The sequence below is a fragment of the Erpetoichthys calabaricus genome, chromosome 3 (assembly GCF_900747795.2).
Source record: "Erpetoichthys calabaricus chromosome 3, fErpCal1.3, whole genome shotgun sequence".
NCBI lineage: Eukaryota > Metazoa > Chordata > Cladistia > Polypteriformes > Polypteridae > Erpetoichthys > Erpetoichthys calabaricus.
Window position 1 is genome coordinate 261545545 of NC_041396.2, and position 21221 is coordinate 261566765.

Here is a 21221-nt window from a genome sequence, read left to right on the forward strand (position 1 = left end):
TCTCTGGTCTGATGAAACGATTGAACTTTTTGGTGTGAATGCCAGGCATCATGTTTGGAGGAAACCAGGCACCGCTCATCACCAGGCCAATACCATCCCTACAGTGAAGCATGGTGGTGGCAGCATCATGCTGTGGGGATGTTTTTCAGCGGCAGGGACTGGAAGACTAGTCAGAATAAAGGGAAAGATGACTGCAGCAATGTACAGAGACATCCTGGATGAAAACCTGCTCCAGAGCGCTCTTGACCTCAGACTGGGGTGACGGTTCATCTTTCAGCAGGACAACGACCCTAAGCACACAGCCAAGATACAGTGGGGCAAAAAAGTATTTAGTCAGCCACCAATTGTGTAAGTTCTCCCACTTAAAAAGATGAGAGAGGCCTGTAATTTTCATCATAGGAATACCTCAACTATGAGAGACAAAATGAGAAAAAAAATCCAGAAAAACACATTGTCTGATTTTAAAAAATTTATTTGCAAATTATGGTGGAAAATGAGTATTTGGTCACCTACAAACAAGCAAGATTTCTGGCTCTCACAGACCTGTAACTTCTTCTGTAAGAGGCTTCTCTGTCCTCCACTCGTTACCTGTATTAATGGCACCTGTTTGAACTCATTATCCATATAAAAGACACCTGTCCACAACCTTAAACAGTCACACTCCAAACTCCACTATGGCCAAGACCAAAGAGCTGTCAAAGGACACCAGAAACAAAATTGTAGACCTGCACCAGGCTGGGAAGACTGAATCTGCAATAGGTAAGCAGCTTGGTGTGAAGAAATCAACTGTGGGAGCAATTATTAGAAAATGGAAGACATACAAGACCACTGATAATCTCCCTCGATCTGGGGCTCCACGCAAGATCTCACCCCGTGGGGTCAAAATGATCACAAGAACGGTGAGCAAAAATCCCAGAACCACACGGGGGACCTAGTGAATGACCTGCAGAGAGCTGGGACCAAAGTAACAAAGGCTACCATCAGTAACACACTACGCCGCCAGGGATTCAAATCCTGCAGTGCCAGACGTGTCCCCCTGCTTAACTCTTTTAGGGCGGATGTCGACTTTTCTCGACAGGAGGGGTTGAGGGCGAATGTCGACAAAAGTCGACATTCAGCGATAGAGGGCGACAGTCAGCTGTTAATGGCGACAGAACTCACTGTCGCGTCACAGGCGTTCCCTCTGTGCTTGGAGGAATGCTAGACTCGTTGATTCTGCAACTAATCCTTGCGTGTGCGTGAGTTGCGAAATGTAAACAAAGGCAAGATGGCATCGACATGTCACAAGGGAGCGAAGCGAGTGCAGAAAAGAAAACACTCGGCAGACAATGTTTTGCGCATTATCGCTGAGTCGGACTCTGATTTTTCAGAATCGGATTTTATTGACAGTGATCAGGAAATTGAGCAAGAGAGTGAGAAGCTGGTATCAGCTGATCGGACACCAGCCGATGCCGCGCCAGCTAATCGGCTGCCAGCTGAGCGAATTCGCGCAGCCGATGCACCTACGGCAAGGTTCGCGTGGGAGGAATACCCAGACATTGATCCGTGGGAGCCGAACTGGCTACCGGACTTCACAAGACAGCATGGCTTACTGTTGGACACGACAGATCACCAGCTGCTGGACTACTTCAGGCTGCTTTCTTCTGATGCTGCTTTTCAGCTACTGTCAGACGAGGCAAACAGGTAGGCTGAGAAATTTTTTGAATCGCGGGCTGCGCTTGCATCGCATTCTCATTTTTCAAAGTGGAAACCCACAACAAAAGACAAGATGAAGGGCGTTGTGGCATTACAAATAGAGATGGGACAGAACTGGTGATATAACTTCATGGAGCATTGGTCTAAACGTGCTTTGTCCCCTGGTGGCTTTGGATAGGTTATGCAGCGTGATGATAGGTACGTGATGCTGCAAAGTTTTATTCACTTCTGTGATAACCAGAAGTAAATCCCAAGGGGTGAGCCAGGCTATAACGCCATGCATAAAGTTCAGCCCCTGCTTGACATTGTGGAACCAACATAGAAACAATTTTATCAGCCTGGCCGTGATTTGTCTGTGCATGAATCTATGATAAAATAAAAGGGGTGCTTTTTTTTCTCAAATATATGCCAGACAAGCCCAGAAAGTATGGCATAAAGGATTTTGTACTGGCAGAAGCAAACACTGGTTTCTGCCTGAAAGTAATTACATATACAGGAAAGTATTTCTTTCAAAGAGAGAACTGTCCCTTGACAAGTCAGGATGTGCTGGAGCTGCTTCAGGGCTATGAACATCTGGGTCATGTTGTGTACATTTGGACAATTTTTATACATGACCAGAATTGTTCATGGAGCTACAGGGCAGAGGAATTGGAGCTTGTAGCACTGTGAGGGTGAACAGGAGACACATGGCTTCACAGTTGAAGCCAGACAGGCTGAAGATGAAAAGAGGTGACAATACGGTTTTCATGCGGGCAGAAGACTTAGTGGCAGTGGCATGGCACAATGGCAAACGGGTGACTTGTCTCTCTACAGTACACACTAACAATATACAGTATGTAAGAAAGTGCAGCAACAGGCAATTGAAAAGTAGGCACCAAAGCAACACATATTGTAAGCAGTGCAATGTGGCAATGACTGAAATTGGCTGCTTTGATCGAGATCAGACTTTGCAGGACTTTGCTGTGTAAAATGTATGTGATATGTATGTGAAATCATAGTATGTGAAATCATATAGTATGCAGGCTTATACAACATGCAAGACAGTAACATTTGTCAAAAGGAAATATTTTTTGTTGATTTGATTATGTTAAACAATTGCTTTGTGTTCTTTTTTAAAAAATGTTAGTTTTTGGAAAAATATTCAGCCCTGGGAGATAAGAAACAAAAAAAAAAATTAGCCCTAAAAGAGTTAAGCCAGTACATGTGCAGGCCCGTCTGAAGTTTGCTAGAGAGTATTTGGATGATCCAGAAGAGGATTGAGAGAATGTCATATGGTCAGATGAAACTAAAATAGAACTTTTTGGTAAAAACTCTACTCGTTATGTTTAGAGAAGAAAGAATGCTGAGTTGCATCCAAAGAACACCATACCTACTGTAAAGCATGGGAGTGGAAACATCATGTTTTGGGGCTGTTTTTCTGCAAAGGGACCAGGACGACTGATCCGTGTAAAGGAAAGAATGAATGGGGCCATGTATCGTCAGATTTTGAGTGAAAACCTCCTTCCATCAGCAAGGGCATTGAAGATGAAACGTGGCTGGGTCTTTCAGCATGACAATGATCCCAAACACACTGCCCGGGTAACGAAGGAGTGGCTTCGTAAGAAGCATTTCAAGGTCCTGGAGTGGCCTAGCCAGTCTCCAGATCTCAACCCCATAGAAAATCTTTGGAGGGAGTTGAAAGTCCATGTTGCCCAGCGACATCCCCAAAACATCACTGCTCTAGAGGAGATCTGCATGGTGGAATGGGCCAAAATACCAGCAACAGTGTGTGAAAACCTTGTGAAGACTGACAGAAAACGTTTGACCTCTGTCATTGCCAACAAAGGGTATATAACAAAGTATTGAGATGAACTTTTGTTATTGACCAAATACTTTTTTTCCACCATAATTTGCAAATAAATTCTTCAAAAATCAGACAATGTGATTTTCTGGATTTTTTTTTCTCATATTGTCTCTCATAGTTGAGGTATACCTATGATGAAAATTACAGGCCTCTCTCATCTTTTTAAGTGGGAGAACTTGCACAATTGGTGGCTGACTAAATACTTTTCTGCCCCACTGTATCAAAGGAGTGGCTTCAGGACAACTCTGTGAATGTATTGAGTGGCCCAGCCAGAGCCCAGACTTGAATCCGATTGAACATCTCTGGAGAGATCTTAAAATGGCTGTGCACCGACTCTTCCCATCCAACCTGATGGAGCTTGAGAGGTGTTGCAAAGAGGAATGGGCGAAACTGGCCAAGGATAGGTGTGCCAAGCTTGTGGCATCATATTCAAAAAGACTTGAGGCTGTAATTGCTGCCAAAGGTGCATCGACAAAGTATTGAGCAAAGGCTGTGAATACTTATGTACGTGTGATTTCTCAGTTTTTTTTATTTTTAATAAATTTGCAAAAACCTCAAGTAAACCTTTTTCACATTGTCATTATGGGGTGTTGTGTGTAAAATTCTGAGGAAAAAAATGAATTTAATCCATTTTGGAATAAGGCTGTAACATAACAAAATGTGGATAAAGTGATGCGCTGTGAATACTTTCTGGATGCACTGTAACTGTTACAAAAAGATACACTTTCAGGTAACAGCTGGCTTTTGATGGTTTGCTTCAGCAAATTTGTCCTGAGGCTGTTCAACATTTTTTAAAGTATCTTTTATTATTTTACAGTACATTTCTTTTGATTAATCAATATATTGACAGTATTTTAATAAGAAGAAAGAAAATTGAATCTATACTATATATTTTTGACATTTAAAAAAAAAATTAAATTAAAAAATTAAATTGAATCTAAACCTGGCTTAATTTATTTCTGCTATTGAGTGTAAATAAGTCAGTTTTACTATTTTGATAAGATAAAACATCATTTTCTTTATTTTGGAAAATGCCCACATGTATTTATGAAAAACCTCTGGTTTTCAGTCAGTGGGGCACAAAATTGCTCTTTTTGAAGACTGTTTCTTACCCTCCTCAAAGGGAACTCATTTAGATTTAACAAGGTTAATAAACAGAATATGCATTTAGTTAAAACAAGTGAAGAAAAAATATTATGTGCTTTTTCAGCATAAGGTATGATCAAAAGCAGGTAGCGTAGAAGGGCTTACTCACTGTCAAAATTATATTTTAACTTGACACAATCAATATGTAATTAAAAACAAAATTTTCGTATTTGTATATTTGAAAAACAAAATGTTTTGTAGCCAAAAAAGCAAATACTGTATAGTACTGCTGTTATACATTTAATTCTGTATATTTTATTTTTTGTTTCCAGCTGGATTGTTCAACTCTGTAGGAAGGTGTGGGATATAGGAAGCTGCACAACAGCAACTCAGGATCTGAAGAAGCCTTATCAGGCTTCAAGATGAACAACAAGGAGACAACTACGGAGCTGTCTGGTAGGCATATTTATATTTCTGTGTATGTATGTGTGTGTGTATATATATATATATATATATATATATATATATAATATGTATGTGTGTGTAATGAATACTTTAATTCACTGTACTCCAGTGAACATTTATTTTAGATATAGCTAATTTAAATTTTGAAAAACAAATTGAAGATATTTGGTTATATACGTTTAATCTCACAGTATTTAATACCCAAGATTATGCTAAATACTGTATTGTTAAAAATAAACTATAACGGTTATACACTGGCAAAGCCCTTCTTTAACACTGCTAGAAATATGTAATAATACACAAGTCCTAATTGGCCAGTCTAAATTATACAATATAATATGTAATTCTTGAATTAAGTGCATAAGGTCATTTGGCAACTCTTTTTTGATGCTTTGCACATATCCTCTCAATAGCATTTCTGAAGAATAAAGTATTTACAGTTAGGTCCATAAATATTTGGACAAAGACAACTTTTTTCTAATTTTGACTTTTTTCTAATTTTGGTTCTGTATATTACCACAATGAATTTTAAATGAAACAACTCAGATGCAGTTGAAGTGCAGACTTTCAGCTTTAATTCAGTGGGGTGAACAAAAAGATTGCATAAAAATGTGAGGCAACTGAAGCATTTTTTAACACAATCCCTTCATTTCAGGGGCACAAAAGTAATTGGAGAATTGACTCAAAGGCTATTTCATGGGCAGGTGTGGGCAAGTCCGTTGTTATGTCATTATCAATTAAGCAGCTAAAAGGCCTGGAGTTGATTTGAGGTGTGGTGCTTGCATGTGGAAGATTTTGCTGTGAACAGACAACATGCAGTCAAAGGAGCTCTCCATGCAGGTGAAAGAAGCCATCCTTAAGCTGCAAAAACATAAAAAACCCATCTGAGAAATTGCTACAATATTACGAGTGGCAGAATCTACAGTTTGGTACATCCTGAGAAAGAAAGCAAGCACTGGTGAACTCAGCAACGCAAAAAGACCTGGACGTCCATTGAAGACAACAGTGGTGGATGATCGCAGAATCATTTCCATGGTGAAGAGAAACCCCTTCACAACAGCCAACCAAATGAACAACACTCTCCAGGGGGTAGGCGTATCGATATCCAAGTCTACCATAAAGAGAAGACTGCATGAAAGTAAATACAGAGGGTGCACTGCAAGGTGCAAGCCACTCACAAGCCTCAAGAATAGAAAGGCTAGATTGGACTTTGCTAAAGAACATCTAAAAAAGCCAGCACAGTTCTGAAAAACATCCTTTGGACAGATGAAACCAAGATCAACCACTACCAGAATGATGGCAAGAAAAAAGTATGGAGAAGGCGTGGAACAGCTCATTATCCAAAGCATACCACATCATCTGTAAAACACAGTGGAGGCAGTGAGATGGCTTGGGCGTGCATGGCTGCCAGTGGCACTGGGACACTAGTGTTTATTGATGATGTGACACAGGACAGAAGCAGCCGAATGAATTCTGAGGTTTTCAGAGACATATTGTCTGCTCAAATCCAGCTAAATGCAGTCAAATTGATTGGGCGGCGTTTCATGATACAGATGGACAATGACCCAAAACATACAGCCAAAGCAACCCAGGAGTTTATTAAAGCAAAGAAGTGGAAAATTCTTGAATGGCCAAGTCAGTCACCTGATCTTAACCCAATTGAGCATGCATTTCACTTGTTGAAGACTAAACTTCAGACAGAAAGGCCCACAAACAAACAGCAACTGAAAGCCGCTGCAGTAAAGGCCTGGCAGAGCATTAAAAAGGAGGAAACACAGCATCTGGTGATGTCCATGAGTTCCAGACTTCAGGCTGTCATTGCCAGCAAAGGCTTTTCAACCAAGTATTAGAAATGAACATTTTATTTCCAGTTATTTAATTTGTCCAATTACTTTTGAGCCCCTGAAATGAAGGGATTGTGTTAAAAAAATGCTTTAGTTGCCTCACATTTTTATGCAATCGTTTTGTTCACCCCACTGAATTAAAGCTGAAAGTCTGCACTTCAACTGCATCTGAGTTGTTTCATTTAAAATTCATTGTGGTAATGTACAGAACCAAAATTAGAAAAAAGTTGTCTCTGTCCAAATATTTATGGACCTAACTATATATGATATAGCTTGAATAATTTTAGTAGCAAGGTCTGCTTAAAATTTGAGACTTGGTCTAATTATACCCAAAATTGTAATTGGGAGATGAAGAAGGGAAACTTCTTCTGGTGTATTCTCTTTTACATCTGCTCATTAACCTGCAAAAAGAACCTTAAAAGGTAGCTCCTTGTTCAAGCTCGCAAGTGCTTGCTTTGCTCAGCAGGCTGCATGGAGTCCTACAATTTACTTGCACATATATTGGTCTAATGCCTACAGGTACAAAATGATAATTAAACACAAACACCTACTCATAATCCAAAAAATCTTAACGTGTGAACTCACTGATATTCAAAGAAACCTTACAGCATACAGCTTTACAGGAGAAAGTCCATTGCTTTGCTGCTTTTATTTGTTAATATTCACTAAAGGGTCAGGCACTTGCCAGTGAGTGAATACTGAAGAAGTGGCCTCACACTAATAGGCAGAGAGGGAAGCAGGAATACACTCAACTGGGCTGGTGCTCTCTTTCCTCTCTGACATAGAGCAAAACACTTTTTTGTAGCATAAAGCCATGACTTTTAGAATCACCAATTCTCCCCTTCACTACTACACACTCACCTGTTAACTTTTAGTGCAATTGCAAGAATACAGTCCAATTAAGTTGATCTACAAATAACAGAAATGCAACCCTCAGGTTACCAAAACAGTTACTCTTTGAACCCCAGCTCTGATTTGATATTTTCTCCATGACATATTGAACAGCAGGGAGGAGATATAATGCAGTGAGCTATTCCACTTTAAGGTAATTTGTCTTAAGACTTGTACAGTGGATTCAGAAAGTATGTAGACCTTATCATGTTTTTTCACATTTTGCTATGATGCAGCCTTGCGCTGGAATCATTTAAATTATTTTTTTTCCATCATCAATAGTCCATCTGGCCTCAATGACTATTCAAGACTGTTCTGGGTGAAATTTAGTTCTAGTGTTCATGATTTTGTTGAAATACAGTATAAAGAAGGAGCTTGCATCATCCTACTTTTGAGATCTGTCTCTAATTACCATTCTCATTGGGGTCTGTTATTGGGAGTGATAATCAGTCTGTGCTCTTGTTCTAAGACCAGAACATATAACTAGTTTAGTGTCAGTAACATCATCTGCTGCAGCTGCCACATGACACAAGGTTCAGCAGCTCTAAGAGAAAGCAGTATAATAATTTTAATAATAATAATAATTTTTTGCATTTATATAGCGCTTTTCTCACTACTCAAAGCGCTTAGCAATTGCAGGTTAAGGGCCTTGCTTAAGGGCCCAACAGAGCAGAGTCCATATTGGCATTTACGGGATTCGAACCAGCAACCTTCCGATTGCCAGTGCAGCTCCCTAGCCTCAGAGCCACCACTCCGCCTTGTATGTGACGTGTCAGCTTACTATAGGTTTATGTGCTGGGACTGATGAGTCATCGCTTATAATTATTATTCCACAATTCATTCTTAATTTTTTTAAGTGTTTTATAGATAGTATTTTAAGGTGTTGTTATCTGCAGTGTAGTTACTCAGATGATCATGCTGTGTTGCCCAGTTTTACAGATCTAATGCTTTTGTAGTTCTTACTCATTAATGTGCTCGGTGTCTATAGTTATTGTTATGAATTGAAAACTGTTGTTAGGAACTGTAGATTCAGGAGTTTCTAAGGAATTTTCAGTTATGTTTTAAGTTGGTAGAAATCTTCCAGCAATACTGCTCAGTAGTATTTAGGTGAAACAATTTTAACATTCACTTCTTCCATTGTTAATGACTGGCAAGAAAGAGTCAATAAAAATGGGTGGATGTGTGATGTTCTCTGCTTTGTTGGCTAACACCATATAAAGTAAAGGCACAGCACTGGGAAAAAATAATGAACAAAATGTTTGCATGCATCCAAGGAATGGACTGGGCAGTAGGACATTATATATCAACACTACTGTGCTATCAGGTTATTTCTTTGTCACCTTTGACTGTGTTTTGTGGTCATTCGTCATTTCACCTACTGGATGAAGTCAAGAATTAACATCAACAGGGCTGGTTTGCAAGTTCAAGCACTTTATTGTCATTATATAACATAAGGTGTATATAAAACCCAAAAGGCAAATAGTTCAGATAGATAGTAATACAATAAATAAATACAAATAAGAACTAAAAAGTAATCATACAAATTATGTTCACAATATTAGCAAGATACCATACACATAAATGTTCAAGTAACCAGGATGGATTATTATTGCATAAATGCACAGCAGCATAGATTATTATTGCACGTTAGTAAACAGTATATTACACATTTCCTACGTAACTTTTTGTAAATGGTCGATGAAAAATTATCTCAGACTGAGGGGATTTCAGAGTTCATCAAGTTTATAGCAGTTGGGAAGAAGTTGTTTTTTAGTCTATTTGTGCTTGTATCTATGCAAAGTGTACTTAGCGCACATTCACTTCTACCAGGCTAATTTAGAGTCACCATTTAACCAGAAATTCAATATCTTTAGAACTTAGGAGAAATATTAGAGTTTCCCAGAGAAAATTCAATACAATAATAAGGACAACATGCAGACTCTACACAGACTGTAGCACCCTGGGATTCAAATCCAGTCTCTTTGGAGCTGAAAGGCAGTGGTGCTAACCACTGCTCCATGATTTATGTTAGCTAATTGAAATGTAAATAGCAATAATTTATATGTACTGTATATATGAAATAGCTTATTAAAAACTTTCTTTAATGTTTTTTTAAAATGTGCCAAATAAACCAATTGTTGACATGAATATAAGATAGGGTAATATAGTACAGGTATGCAGTCTTATAGAAAGTAGCTTATGTGAGACAAAAAAAAGTATTACCGTATATACTCATGTTTAAATTTTTCTGCGGATAGGTCGGGCAGGATTTTACTGTATAATTTCTTGCATTTTATAATGTTGGTTGTATAAGTCGAATGCAGAAAACTCACGCTATTGGTCCAAGAGATTGTGATATGCTAACTCCCACCTGAGAGAGTAACCACGGAGCACACTGCCTTTTTTTTCAATGCATTGTGCCTAGGTGACCACATGGTAATACCCGAACTATTCCGAAGTGATGTTTGCAATGTTTTGTGTTTTTTGTATCTCACACCCTCATACACCTTTATTGTAAGAGCATCCCCTATCTACCATGGAGCGTTCGATCAAAAGAAAGTATGAAGCTGGTTTTAAATTAAAAGTTGTTGAAGTGGCGAAAGAAATTGGTAACTGTGCTGCTGCAACAAAATTCGATGTGTTTGAGAAACTGGTGTGAGATTGGAGGAAGCAATAAGAAGTAAAATAAAAAAAAAATTTAAGTGTTGCATTTTTGAATGGGGGTATAAGTTGGGGTCTGATTTTATGATCGATTTTTTTGGGTTTCAAGACCCGACTTATACACGAGTATATACGGTAAGCATAATTGTATGAATAATTGAAACATCTTGATCTTATTGGCATTAGAAAGTCTCTCTGTTTGCCTGTTGTATATACTTTATAGCTTATATTGTATCATGAATATTTGTATTATTCTTTTTCAGTAATCAATATTTATAAAACAAAATGACTTGCTCACAGAAGCATTAATGTAACATTTACCCTCAAAAATAATTTTTCAAATATTGGGAAATACAAGAAGGTGCATAGTTGCAAAAACCAAATGTGAATCTTTGGGTAGCCTTCAGCAATGTCTGAAAAGTTAGAAACTTTTCAAAAAGACTTTTGCGTGAAACCGAAAAATGGTAGAGCAAGTAGATTATATAAGGAATACTGGAATTTCTTTATGAATTATTCTCAGCCAAAACAGCTACGTCCAGAGAAAAAGCAGATTTCCACCAGAGTGTGCCTTCGTGCACTGTAAAATTACATTTTTTAGTGATCATAATAATTTTTTCACTGCTAATCCTAGTACTGGTTGCAGTAGAAATATGCATAGATGGGATAACAAAGGTCACTATATCATCAGTAATTTCTTCTCAAACCTTGTGGTTAAATACCAGATGCTCCCATGCATGCGCAGAGATTGAATCACTTTAGCATGTCTTGAGTCTGCCCATGCATCCTGTTACAGTGGGTCTTGTACTGTACACTTTTAATGGGAGGCACAAAGGGGGCTTTCTAACTACAAGCACAAACTGCCTCATCTAGTTTCCCTTTTTAAGTCACTCCCATTAGGCCTGTATTGTTAGAGGTTTACCTGTTTCAGTGTATTGTTATGCCTGTTATTCTTGGAAAATCTGGCCTACTTCCTTTTTATTGCCTGCTGATGCTCCGCAATGGTCCTAAGATCAATATGAAATTATTTCAAGAAATGACTAGTCAGTTACTAGCCTTAGTTACAGATATAGTGCTTTTGACACAACTACCTTTGAAAAAAGAGGTCTGGTTTCTTTGCAGACTTTAGTTAAGAATAATATAAAAGATTGATATTGACAAAGATTAGGAAGTCACAATAGTTGCATCTGCTTTGACAACTAACTTACTTCCCAAAAAGAAATCTTTCAATATGCAAACTGTTCAAAACTTTTTTTTAAAATATGTCAGGATTTAATCAGTAACACTGATTAACATTTCCTTGCTGCTTCAAAGATTTACTTTGTTGGCTGGCTCTCCTCTCTTTCTTTTGGGTGGGGGTTGAATTTTGGTTTTGTTAAGTTTGATTTGAATGTATGGATTGTTATTTGCTTTTAATCAAAATGAATAACATATAAGAAAGGGAAACACATTTACAAAAAGCATAAGATGGAGACCAAGGGTTCAGAAAGAAAAGGAAAGGGTAGCTAAAGTTTCATGAAAGTCTAAACCGGTCTCAAGTTCTCCATATTGCCTGCCAGAGGCTGAGTTGAAAGAGACAGGCAAAGGAATGGATCAGCCGAGACCTTAAGCGGCAGCATTGGCTCTAGCCGAGAGCGAATATGGGAGCAAAACTGACAGTGAGGCAGGCAATTAGAATTCGCTGATCTCAGGCAGGTTATCGGAACTGAGAATTGCCTCTCTATTCCCGCTGTCAACACCTGCCAATACCCCAATGAGTTAATAGCATCAGCTCCAACAATACTTGCAACTCCACCTTTGGAGCGCAGAGAAGATGGAAATGAACTGTCTGAGCTGAAGGTAATGATTATTACACTCGGGAGGAATGTAAAGAAGGATATACACAAGAGAAGTGACACAATTGACAAGAATAGACAAGCTGCATCAGGATATAAAGGACAAGGAGGTATGTTTATCACTAAAATCCCTGAAACCAATGAAAATATTTATAATGCCAGGCTACCTTAAATTCCCTCGCACCTCATCAGTAGCATGTTTGTTTTGCAAATATTATCATAAGCAGCAAGCAGCCTGCGATCCCATTACCATTGAGGATGCTGAAGTCAAGTCAGATGCAAAATTCTCAGAGCTGGGAGTAAGGTGTCTGGAATTGTATATGGAAAATAATATATCATTATTTGGAATACAAAGATCTGTGTAAATGTAGGATGACAGAAAATGCAATGCAAGAAATGTTGAACACATAAGTAAAATAGAAACTTTTTTCATGTTATAGTAATACTTGACAAAATGTTGACGTGATGTGTATAATGTGTGAAGACTGAAGTCCAAATCATGTATATAAAGCAGACTGTAACAATCTTGCGGACTTGTATATATGATATCATCCAGTTGACGCTCGGAACGTTTCTGGTGTGCTCCGTAAATGCAACCGACAGTTTTATCATTGTGCTCCGCAGTTTTATCATGAAAAATCCATAGTATTATTTGTTTGTCATTTAATATTTGTTTTTGTTAACTATATTTTTTATCTTGCATTATTTTTGTTGTAACAATGTTGTAGTGGTAATAAAATTAAATCAACTTAATAATAATATTAAATTAATTGATGTGTTTTTCGTTGTCAAAAATTCTGCATGTAAACTTACTACACCACAAAACAAAAAGTAATTGCTCAAGTTGTGTTTTTTAATTATACTTTTCTCAAACAATTAAAAAAAAAAAACAACTTAGTTTTCCTCCCGGGCAACGCCAGGTATTTCAGCTAGTATCTATAAACACTTTCACAAAAGGTATAACAAAACAAGTGTGCTTTTATTCAAGAATATAAAAGAAGAAAAAAAATTGTTCAGTTTACTTGTTACTGGCAATGTGTAAAAACTGAAGGTCAACTATCAATCAATACAAAGTAGACACATCTGCTTGGCTGGTGCAGAGGTAAGGACTGTTGCCTCATAATCAAGAGGTTGCGGGTTCGAATCTGGGTCCTCCTCACATTTACCATTTTGTGTAGTGAGCTGCTATTATTGTTACTATTACAGTATATAATAAAACCATACATTTGAATTGAGTCTGTAACAGCCGGTGTAAATTTATGGTTCTTGTAAAAGTTAGTGCTGAAGGGAGAAAAGCAGACACACAAACACAGCTCAATCATTTCTTCTTGGTATCTTGTTGAATGTCAGACACCGCAGTATGTCGTCACACATAGATATTCACGTCAACATGTCATTTAAACGATTTTTTTTTTCAGAATCCAAAAATAAAACTGAATAAAAAATTGTTCAAATTAAATTTAATTCAAGAATGAAAACTGAATAAAAAAATATTTCAAATGGCATGTGTCACACACATGCGCATGGGAGGCAGCTAAAGGGCTTGAGTAAGGGCAGTTGTGAGGCATGCCGGGATGTGGCAGAGTGCACTGACTCTTTTTCTCCCTTTCCTGTAGAACATTCAAGGGAGATTCCACCTGGCTCTCTTGACGTCACTTCCGGGACCGAGCCTATGGAAAGAAACCTTGCCGGCTCCGGCCCCTGTGATGTCACGTCTGGGCTCGAACCAATGGCTGAAGACCATGAGCCTGATCCCTATGATCTCACTTCCTGTCTTCCCCTTTAAAAGCCTACACCTTTTCCCTATTCCCTCAGTTCTGTCTTGGACTCGGTTGTGTGCACATCAGTGCAGTATTCATTTAAAAACGACTTTTGCAGCCAGGAAATCAATGACACGGGTGGCTGCCTCAAACCTTTCTAAGACTCTGTGTTGAGTTTGTGACACATGTTAATATGAATGTCCATGTGCAAGGAAAAGTAACATCTTTCACAAGTAACATAAATTTACACAGGATGTTACAGACTCGCATCAAATGTATTTTTTGTTATATGATAATAGTAGTAATAATAGCAGCTCACAACTCAAACCGCTAAATGCAAAGAAGACACAGGAATTGAACCTATTACAGTACCTCAAGATCGCTAAGTGGTTAATTATCCACTGCACCATCTGTGCAGCTCCGTGACAGAGCAGCGTTGCCACTATGACAACTGGTTGAAAATGAAACATGCAAACACACACATATGCAAAAGTCTTTTATTTTGTATCGACTGATAGTTGGGCTTCAGCAACATGTCAGTTGAGCAATTTCTTTTTTTTCAGTTTTATTCTTGAATTAAAGCATACTTGTTTTGTTACACCTTTTTTAAAAGAGTTTCTTGGATATTTGGGCATCACACATCCTACGCTTCACGTCAAAATTGTGTCATTATTACTATAACATATGAAAACATTTTCTGTTTTAGCCTTATGTTCAGTATTTCTTGCCCTGTATTTCGTCTGTCATTCTATATTTACACAGATCGTTGTACACACAGAACACACATGAAATGTATGTATTTTAAATCACCGTATTTCATCACCTATATAATTCCTTACAAATGCATGACCAGATAAACTGTTCAACACAGACTTCAGCTGTGAGGATTGCAGCAGGGTGATGCCTTCATCTGACTGAATAGGGGGTGGGGGGTGTAGCAGGCTGTGTTCTGCTAATCTACACATATGCAAAGCAGAAGCAGACTATTAGTGCAGTGATAAGGAGCTAGAGCTTCTTGGTGTATGTCAGGAAAATTTAAGGAGGTCGGGGACAATGAAAAAAATCATAAGCTTCAAGAATTCTGGTATTAAGCAATAACTTTGCTGTAAGATTTAGAAACGTATTAGCACAAATTGATGAAAAAATTCAGACAAATATGAGTAAAGTTTAGAATAATATTAGCGTACTTGTTGTACATCTTAAATAAGATAAGTAAACATTTATGACTTGTATTGAAGAAGTTGAACAATTTACATGACAAAAAAAGCAACTGCTGTAGAATTAGAATGCAAAGTACTTGGTGATAAACTGATGGAAGATAGATATAGAAGGAACAGCATCAGAATCGAAGGTCTCCTTGAAAACCTTGAAAGTCTAAACCCAGTGAAATTCATAGAGGGACTATTCTCTAAAATAACTGGAGATGATCTCAAATCAGACACCTATATTTCAGTAGCTTACTGCAAATGTGACTTGAATGCCTTAAAACTGAGAAGCCTGATTGTCAGTTTCAACAAACTACAGGTTAAAGAAAATTTGATATTGTTTCTCAGACAGAAAGATGAGATTATATTTGAAAATAACTACATTCATATTTTCCCAGATTTCTCTCCTTCAGCAGCTGCCCAGTGAGCTGCATTTTACAGCATTAAATAGTGCATATGCAAAGCAGAAATTGGATACAGCCTCTTGTCTCCTGCTAAATTAAAAGTGATTTTTGATTACCATATTCTTTATCTTTAATTCTCCTAAAGAAGCAGAAAAATAGCTGATCCATACATTATTTAAAACATGAATATGAGTCATATCATGTCCTGGTAATGCAAAGAAGATTCTGCTTATAACTTGGTCTATTTGTAATGCAACATTTGCCGTAACGATACATTTACAGTAATGTCCTTTTTGGATACTTTTTTTTGTTTTCGTTTTCTTTTTCTTTCCCATAACTATATCGATATTTTTTCTATTAAATATATTCATATTTTGTTCAAGTTCAGCAACCATGAATTTGATTGAGGTGCTGGATCAGCTGGCATCCTCCAAACTCTCATCTAACAAGTCCAACATCCAACAAGACTTTAATTGCACTGGACTTATTATTAAAATTTGAGTTAAGGTTGCTAAAACTGCCTTAACTTTTTTTTTTATTAAAATTAAATGTTTTACCTTAAATGGTAAAACTAAAAAAAAATGAAAGCCAAAGAAATTAGGTTAAAAAATTTCAACAGTTATTTTATGCCTTTTGGTCCCTTAAGCTCCTATAATATTCTTCCTCTCGACTGCCAGCTGTTTATCCTTCTTTGAGGTTAATATTACTTTTCTCTGTCTGTTATAACTTTCTGCTCCTTTTATTCCTTACTTAAAAGCTCTCCACTGGCACTGTTTGTACAACTTCGTATTAATGAACCCTTGTGCTGTCACCCTCTTTACTGTTCTCCTTTCCTGACCGTTAAGAACTGTTCAATCTAGAAAAGCTTGCTTAGTGAATATCTGCCACTAGTTCATTTCCTACTGTTTTGTCTGCTTCTACAGCCACTTGTGCCTAATCGGCATCTTAATGAGGGCCACCTGCCTATGTACCGCTGGGCCTTCCCCTTTAACACTAGAATTACCAGAGCCTACGAAAAAACTCGTAGATCCGTCCCACTTTAAATCGCTTCGCACCTCTCCATCAGTGTCTTTTGTCCTGTAAATGTGTAGATAAGCAGCAAGCAGCCTACTATCACATCCCCCCACCGCCACACAGTTTTCTCAGCTCAAGTCTGTTTACCTGCGTGTCAGTTGCTTAGAGTTGTATAGAGTGAGAAGTCAAGCAAAATGACACCTTTTATAAATACTGTATCGTTATTTGGAACACATATATTTCAAGTGTGTTCCGTGTCTACAACATTCTATGTAAGCACATCGTTAAAACAGAAACGTTTTTCATGTTTTAGTAATAATTTACAAAATGTAGACATGAAGTGTATAATGTGTGAAACCTGAAGTCCAAATATCAAATAAACACTTTCACAAAAGGTACAAATATAACAGAACAAATGTGCTTCTATTTAAGAATATAACTGCAGAAAAAGAACCTACGTTAGGGTGCGACATTGACATGCATTTACTACGACCGCTTCGGTGGCGCAACGGTATCAACTGTTGACGGGTAATCAAAACTTCACGGATTTGACCCCAGACGAGTCCGTTTTGAGAAGTGAGCTGCTCTTATTCTTACTATATTAGAATAAGAACATACATTTGATTTCAGTCTGTAACAGCCGATGTAAATTTATGATACTTGTAAAGGTTAGCTTTGTTTTTTTTTTTTTTCAGTTTTATTCTCTCAGTCACGTTCATGATCCCACCCCCTCTCCCCGCATTAGACACTGCTGTTTTTACATAAAGACGCGCTATAACAGAGGTGAACTCAGATGATGATGACGGTTCTACATCGGAGCAAGAATGTACGTCACACTTTTGCCATCGCTGTACTTTGTATATGTACGCGGGAAGCTCTGCAGTCTACTTGTGACTTCACGCTGTAGAAAAATAAGTAAATAACATTCAGTCTGGCTGTTATATACAAAGTACAGCGACGGCAGCTTCCACCTTCAGCTATAGACTCTCCACTCTAGTGTTTAGATCTGGACGGTGCATGTGCCCAAAACATTAACATTTATATGTTACTTACATAAAAGCCAGATAGAATGTTATTTACCTTTATTTATTTACTTACTTCCTACAGCATAAAGTCACAAATAGACTGCAGAGCTTCCTCTGTTTGATCGACACGGACATGCTCAAAAAATATGTGTAATGCCACAAAAGTGCCTGCTGACACTTTAGTATGCAAGCAATGGTATGAGAATGCAGTTATACTTTTTTTTTGGGTACATACACCGTCCAGATCTAAACACTAGCGTAGAGAGTCGCTTGTGTACTGAAGAGTCTATAGCTGCAGGTGGAAACTGCCGTTGCTGTACTTTATATATAAGAGCCAGATCGAATGTTATTTACTTGTTTACCTTTACAATAATCCCTTGCTATATCGCGCTTCGACTTTCGCGGCTTCACTCTATCGCGGATTTTATATGTAAGCATATTTAAATATATATCGCTGATTTTTCACTGGTTCATGGGTTTCAGTGGACAGTGGTTCTTTTAATTTCTGGTACATGCTTCCTCAGTTGGTTTGCCCAGTTGATTTCATACAAGGGACGCTATTGGCAGATGGCTGAGATGCTACCCAATCAGAGCACGTATTACGTATTAAATAAAACGCCTCAAATATATTGTGAGCAGGGGGGCTGTTCGCACCCAAAGAGGATACAGACGCTCCTCAAAAAACGCTGAAAGACTACCTTCACATTGCTCCCTTCCTTGCTGGGCTTACTTGTGGCTGCTTTGTTGCGCGATATGCTTCCTGCCTGGTGCTTCGCATACTTAAAAGCCCAAACAGCAGCCCAGACAGCACCTATTGATTTTTGATTGTTTGCTTTTCTCTCTCTCTGTCTCTCTTGCTCTGACATTCTCTGCTCCTGACGGAGGGGGTGTGAGCAGGGGGGCTGTTTGCACCCCTAGAGGATACAGACGCTCCTCTAAAAAATTCTGAAAGACTACCTTCACATTGCTCCCTTCCTTGCTGGGCTTACTTGCGGCTGCTTTGTCAAGTGATATGCTTCGCATACTTAAAAGCTCGAACAGCACCTATTGATTTTTGATTGTTTGCTTTTCTCTCTCTCTCTGATATTCTCTACTCCTGACGCGCACTCCTTTGAAGAGGAAGATATGTTTGCATTCTTTTAATTGTGAGACGGAACTGTCATCTCTGTCATGTCATGGAGCACGTTTAAACTTTTGAAAAAGAGATAAATGTTTGTTTGCAGTGTTTGAATAAAGTTCCTTTCTCTCTGCAACCTCCTGTGTTTCTGTGCAAATCTGTGACCCAAACGTGACAATATAAAAATAACCATATAAACATATGGTTTTTACTTCGCGGATTTTCACCTTTTGCGGGGGGGGGGGGTTCTGGAACGCAACCCCCGCAATGGCGGAGGGATCACTGTATTTGTTTACTTACTTCCTACAGCGTGAAGTCACAAGTAGACTGCAGAGCTTCACGTGTACATATACAAAGTACAGCGATGGCAAAAGTGCAACGGGCATTCTTGCTCTGATGTAGAACCGTCGTCATCATCTAAGTTCACCTCTGTTACAGCGCGTCTTTATGTGAAAACAGCAGTGTCAGATGGAGAGGGGGGGGTTGGATCGTGGACGCGACTCAGAGTATAAAACTGAATAATAAAAAATAACAAAGCTAATCTTTACAAGTATCATAAATTTACACAGGCTGTTACAGACTGAAATCAAGTGTATGTTTTTATTCTAAGATAGTAAGAATAAGAGCAGCTAACTTCTCAAAACGGACTCGTCCGGTCTCGAACCCGTGAAGTTTTGATTATCAGTCAACAGCTGATACCGTTGCGCCACCAAAGCGGTCGTAGCAAATGCGTACCTTTTGTGAAAGTGTTTATTTGATATTTGGAATTCAGGCTTCACACATTATACACTTCATGTTTACATTTTGTCAATTATTACTAAAACATGAAAAGATTTCTGTTTTAACGATGTGTTTATATAGAATGTTGTAGACACGGAACACACATGAAATGCATGTGTTCCAAATAACGATACAGTATTTATAAAAGGTGTCATTTTGCTTGACTTCTCACTCTATACAACTCTAAGCAACTGACACGCAGGAAAAACAGACTTGAGCTGAGAAAACTGTGTGGCGGTGGGGGGATGTGATAGCAGGCTGCTTGCTGCTTATCGACACATTTACAGGACAAAAGACACTGATGGAGAGGTGTGAAGGGATTTAAGGTGGGACAGATCCAAGAGTTTTTTCGTAGGCTCTGGTAATTCTAGTGTTAATGCTTTGAAGTCAGCTGTGGCCTTTTTTCCCCCACTAAGGAATCACTCTATTTGTTAGTTATTAACTATTCAGTCGGTATGACGCCTGTTATTTATTTACAGATGCTGCTTATTGCCCTGCCTTGCTGACGCTAGTTCAAATACAAATAACAAGAACGAGTATACATAGCAAGTAGGACTGGTTATTGGCACTGATGTCCCGATTCAGTTCAATTTCGATTCACAGTCCCCTGATTCAATTTGATATCAATTGTTACTTGACTGAAATAGCGTTAAGTGATATATTTGAAGTGGTGGCTTTTTTAGAAATTATTTAACCATGCTTAGGGAACACTAATATAATGTGACAGATTTCAGTAACACTTTATTTGAAGGGTGTCTGCATAGTGACTTCATAACATGTGCATTAGCATGGAAATACTTCACTAGTAATGAAGAGTTAATATCAGTACTTGGAAGATGTGGAACAAATTATCATTGCTCTTTTTTTAATAAATAAAAATCTCACAGGACTGCATTCATTCAAAATTCATGATAATATAACTAACGTAAGAGATAAGAGTCCATGCCTATTATAGGGGTTCCTTGTTTTGGCCAATGTAATGGCATCTTCTTGATTAAACATCTATATAATCTTGCAAATAATATTATTATAAAATAATAAAATATTGCTTCTTAAGTAATAAATATTATTCATTAACCTAATCATGTGTTATGAATCTCCATGTAGAGACCCTTCAACTAAACTGTTAGCCAAATTTATTCCCCTATTGGACATTTCATTTGCTTACATGTAGAAGTCACGTTAATCAGTTTTCGAAAATATGTCTTTATATCTTCTTCAGACAAAAAGAAAGCATTTTAAAATGAAGATATAGAGCTGTTGCTTGTGGACAGTGGTGTTGGATGAATGGAACATAAAGACAAAGCTTATAGAGATAGTCATGTTGGGTGCTTTGTGCACACACTCAATTTGGTATTGCTGGCTGCTGTGAAAATTCCAACAATTGTCAGCTTGTTTGGCCAGGTGATGCATGTTACAAACTTTTTCCACCGTAGCAGTAAAGCTAGCTTCGTGCTTAAAGAGAAGCAACATTTATTGGACTTGCCAAAACACAAACTTTTGATTGATGCGGTCACATGATGAAACATTCATTGGGAATGCTTGAAAAGTTTTTGGAACAAAAGCCAGTCATCTGAGCAGCTCTGCGTACTGTATAGG

At 38.1% G+C, this 21221-nt stretch overlaps 1 protein-coding gene across 6 annotated transcripts in view; it reads left to right on the top strand.

The window, feature by feature from the left end:
• Positions 1-21221, top strand: part of camta2 (calmodulin binding transcription activator 2) — a 284292-nt gene that overhangs the window by 104876 nt on the left and 158195 nt on the right. For all 6 annotated transcript variants that reach the window (XM_028798155.2, XM_051924050.1, XM_051924051.1 and 3 more), the window contains exon 2: positions 4957-5080. In XM_028798155.2, the coding sequence (XP_028653988.1) occupies positions 5047-5080 (34 nt within the window). In that variant the 5' untranslated portion in view covers positions 4957-5046. The remainder of the gene's footprint in view (positions 1-4956; positions 5081-21221) is intronic.